The sequence below is a fragment of the Anas platyrhynchos genome, chromosome 31 (genome assembly GCF_047663525.1).
Source record: "Anas platyrhynchos isolate ZD024472 breed Pekin duck chromosome 31, IASCAAS_PekinDuck_T2T, whole genome shotgun sequence".
NCBI lineage: Eukaryota > Metazoa > Chordata > Aves > Anseriformes > Anatidae > Anas > Anas platyrhynchos.
Genome location: NC_092617.1, coordinates 3,487,427 through 3,491,549, shown reverse-complemented (window position 1 = coordinate 3,491,549; position 4,123 = coordinate 3,487,427). Strand labels below are relative to the sequence as shown.

Below are 4,123 nucleotides of genomic sequence, written 5' to 3'. Positions count from 1 at the left end.
GCAAAGACAACAGGACTGTCACCAAGGTACATGAGATCTGACAGCTTATCCAAATATAAGAGCACAGTAGAAAAATGTGGAGACCAAAAGAGAGCAGCAGTGAAAAGGCCACGTCGTGCTGCTGGCCATGGCCATGGCTCCAGGGAAGCAGCAGTCCCGACCCGAAGGCAGCAGAGAGGCAGAGCCCAGCGGGCAGGGGGGGGCAGCCCCGAGGGCCACCGGAGCTGCTCCTGCATGTGGCAGCTGGGCTCTTGGCCCTCAAGAGGAGATGGGAAGAGACGGCAGCTGACACCCACAAAGTTCACAGCTTCTTTATTCTATTTATCCACAGAGAACCCAGTTCTGTAGGTATATTAGATGATTGGGTGACAGATAATAAATAATTAGTAGGCAGGAAGACATGAGTAGAATTCAGTCAAAATCACAAGTTTAAGAAATAATTTAAAAATAATAGAAGAATTGCAAGCTGTTATATGAAGAGGTTTTTTAGAAAACCTGTCTGTCCTGTTCGTTTTATAGGCACATTATTGATGCCAAAGAAGCATGTTTCCACAAGGCTTTCTTGAGCTCCTGGTTCCTCATGCTGTAGATGAGGGGGTTCGGTGCTATAGGCACCACCATGTACAGAACTGCCACGGAATATTCTCTACAGGGGCTACTTGCAGTGCTACAGCTCATTTCTCTGACCCAGCCACAGGAGCCGGAGCAGCTGCAGGAGCAGGAGCTGGAGCGGCTGCAGGGTCCATCGTAGGGGTCACAGTGGCCATTGGGTCTGTCACAGGACTTGGAGTGGCTGCAGGGTCTGTCACTAAGTTGGTAGTAGTATCAGCTGCAGCTCGATAGGCATGGGCCAGACCCCAGCACACTCCAGTGATTTGTGTCATTTTGGAACTGCCAGAGTCATGACACCCTTTTTTCAAGCATTCTACCCATTTTTAGGATTTTGCAGTTGTTCAGGGGAGAATTTCCAAAACACTGGAAGTGCCCACTGCTCTAGAAACCTGCCCGTATCCTCCCACACTCCCTGCCACTCACAAGTGTCCCACCTCAGGACAGATCTCTGGATAAAATTCCTAAGTGGTTGTTTAACCTTAAACAAAACCTGAAGCACATTCAGGAGACATAACAACAAGAACATGCTCGTCTGAGTGTCCCAAGGATATTCAACATCTTGGAGAACTATCGTACCAAGCTCGGAGGATAAGAAGGAAGTGAAGGAGAAAGGAAGGTTGAAAGAGTAAGAAAAAATGTCTCCTTCTTTCCCCTCCACAGATTAGATCCTTGACCAAAAAACAAAACAAAACAAAACAAAAAAAAACAATAGGTGTAATTGCTAATAGTTTCCGAGATATGGTTTCCAAAGTATAGAGTTTACGACAGTGCTGAGTACAAATACCAGGTTAGGGTCATGACCAGAAATTTCATCATATCATAAGCCACTGTTATACCACACAGTACCATAACAATTTTAAACCGGGGCCCAGAAAGTATAAACAGCATGACAGGGAGCACATACAGAAAGTAACGTGCTATAAAACTCAGTTTGGAAAACAGGTGCAGCAGACTTGAGATTAAAGCAATCAGCATTGTGACTAGCAACTATTATGCAGGTCTAATAGTTATACTTATTTTAGTTTAACACATTCTGGTCAGATCTGTCGTTATCTCAACGCTTTGAGCCCCACATTGGGTGCTAAAAAGGATTGTTGTGGTTTAACCCGGCCGGCAGTTAAATACCACACAACCATTAGCTCTAATTAGCTGTAAGCACTGCTCTGCAACAAGTAAAACATCAGCATTTCATCAGCACTCTTCTCATCCTAAGCCAAAATATAACACCCTACCAGCTACTAGGAGGAAAATTAACACTCTCCGAGCTGAAACAAGGACAAATGCTATACCTAGAGGTCATATATTGCCTGATATTAACTTGAGGTAAACTAGAAAAGTGAGATAGCCAATTTATTGCTAAGTAAGTATTACCACTAGAATCAGTTTCTTCAGTGTGGCTTTCAGCTCCTGGTTCCTCATGCTATAGATGAGCGGGTTCACTGCTGGAGGCACCACTGAGTACAGAACTGACACCATCAGGTCCAAGGATGGGGAGGAGATGGAGGGGGGCTTCAGGTAGGCAAGTATGGCAGTGCTGACAAAGAGGGAGACCACAGCCAGGTGAGGGAGGCACGTGGAAAAGGCTTTGTGCTGGCCCTGCTCAGAGGGCATCCTCAGCACTGCCCTGAAGATCTGCACATAGGACACCACAATGAAAACAAAACAAACTAATGCAAAACATGCACTAACCACCAGAAGTCTAACTTCCTTTAGGTAGTCTGAATCTGAGCAGGAGAGCTTGAGGATGTGGGGGATCTCACAGAAGAACTGGTCCACAGCATTGCCTTGGCAGAGGGGTAGGGAAAAAGTAGTGGTCGTGTGCAGGACAGCATTGAGAAAGCCACTGCCCCAGGCAGCTGCTGCCATCTGGGCACAAGCTCTGCTGCCCAGGAGGCTCCCGTAGTGCAGGGGCTTGCAGATGGCAACGTAGCGGTCATAGGCCATGATAGTGAGAATAGAATATTCTGCTGCTATAAAGAAGAGAAAGAAAAAGACCTGTGTAGCACATCCTTGATAGGAGATGGCCCTGGTGTCCCGGAGGGCATTGGCCATGGCTTTGGGCAGAGTGGTGGAGATGCAGCCCAGGTCGAGGAGGGCGAGGTTGAGGAGGAAGAAGTACATGGGGGTGTGGAGGCGGTGGTGGCAGGCTACGGCGCTGAGGATGAGGCCGTTGCCCAGGAGGGCAGCCAGGTAGATGCCCAGGAAGAGCGCGAAGTGCAGGAGCTGCAGCTCGCACGTGTCTGTGAATGCCAGCAGGAGGAACTCAGTGATGGTGCTTCTGTTGGGCATCTTCTTTTTTGGGGATGTGGTCCTGAACAAAGAAGAGGATGAGAGTAATAAAGTACAAGAAATGTATCAGAGGGAAACAAATTCAGTTTTTCATTTAAAATCATTGCCTATATTGTGTACTTTCTGGCAGACATTTGGCAGATCCCTTTCTTGCATCCTGATTCATTCTGCCTGTGGGTGTCTGTTGGAACAGGAGGCTCTACTGTGGGCAATGCAGGAATCAGTCCTGTTCTACAGCAAGAGTTGAAGAGGAACATGGGGGAATGTCAGTTTCACTTCCCTCCTAATCTCAAAGAATTTTGCCCAAGCATTACTCCCAGTTCAACAAACTGCAGAGCAGAGCTGTGGAGACTTTTTATTATTATTATTTCAAATTGTTGTTTTTGATTTTTTGTTTCAGCTGTCCCACCACTCCTGAGGAGTGTTTCCAAGTCACAAACCCTGGTTACTTCTGCTGGACTCAAAGTGAATCCTTGCAGATCATCATCATCACAGAAAAAGGGACTGTCACTTTAGCGCACAGTGTTCTTCAGGGAGTGACAGCCAGTCTGTCCATCAAGTGCGGTCTCAGATGCCCTGTGAGAGCTGCAGGGAAGATCTACACATGTTTAACTGAAAAGAACAAAGAGGCTGCTGAGAGCAGAGACATCCAGGCTCAAAGTGCCCATCTCCAGAACCCTCACCCTGTCCCCCTACTCCCCTCTAACCCAACACACCGAGGGCTCACCCCATGGGCATGTGAAACCCCCATCCCCAGCCAGCCTGGGAACAAGACCAGCAGCAGCACGGCCAGCTGGAGAAGCCAGGAGGAATGCCAGCGTGCTGCTGCCAGGGGAGGCAAGGCCAGGGAGAGACAGACGGACACTCAGCAGACCCTCCTGTGCTGCAGCTCTGCTTGCAGATGAGGCAGCTCCTGCTGGGGAAACTGGGGGCTTGAGGGCAGAGGTTGTGCTGGTGGGAGAGGAGAGCAGGGGGTGTCCCAGGGAAGGCACCTTCCCTACAGGGTCTGGCAGTGAGGTGCCTGAGCCCTTCCTTGCACAGCATTTCTGGCAGCAGCTCCCTCTCACCACCTGCCCTTTTCATATCTCTACTGCCTTCCTATGTCCCTGCTGGAAACAGGATCTCTGTCCCCATGCATCTTCTAAGTCCTTCCTTACAGACCCCATCCCACAAGCTGTGCAATTCCTGAGTACAGGGCATCATGGGGGCTGCAGCTCCTAAA

The 4,123-nt window shown here is 48.8% G+C and overlaps 1 protein-coding gene across 1 annotated transcript; it reads right to left on the bottom strand.

Moving 5' to 3' along the window:
• Positions 1–1,968: 1,968 nt before the first annotated feature.
• Positions 1,969–2,556, bottom strand: LOC119716235 (olfactory receptor 14J1-like). Its single transcript, XM_038175751.2, has one exon. The coding sequence runs from the start codon at positions 2,554–2,556 to the stop codon at positions 1,969–1,971; it is 588 nt and encodes a 195-aa protein (XP_038031679.2).
• Between the last annotated feature and the right edge of the window lie 1,567 nt (positions 2,557–4,123).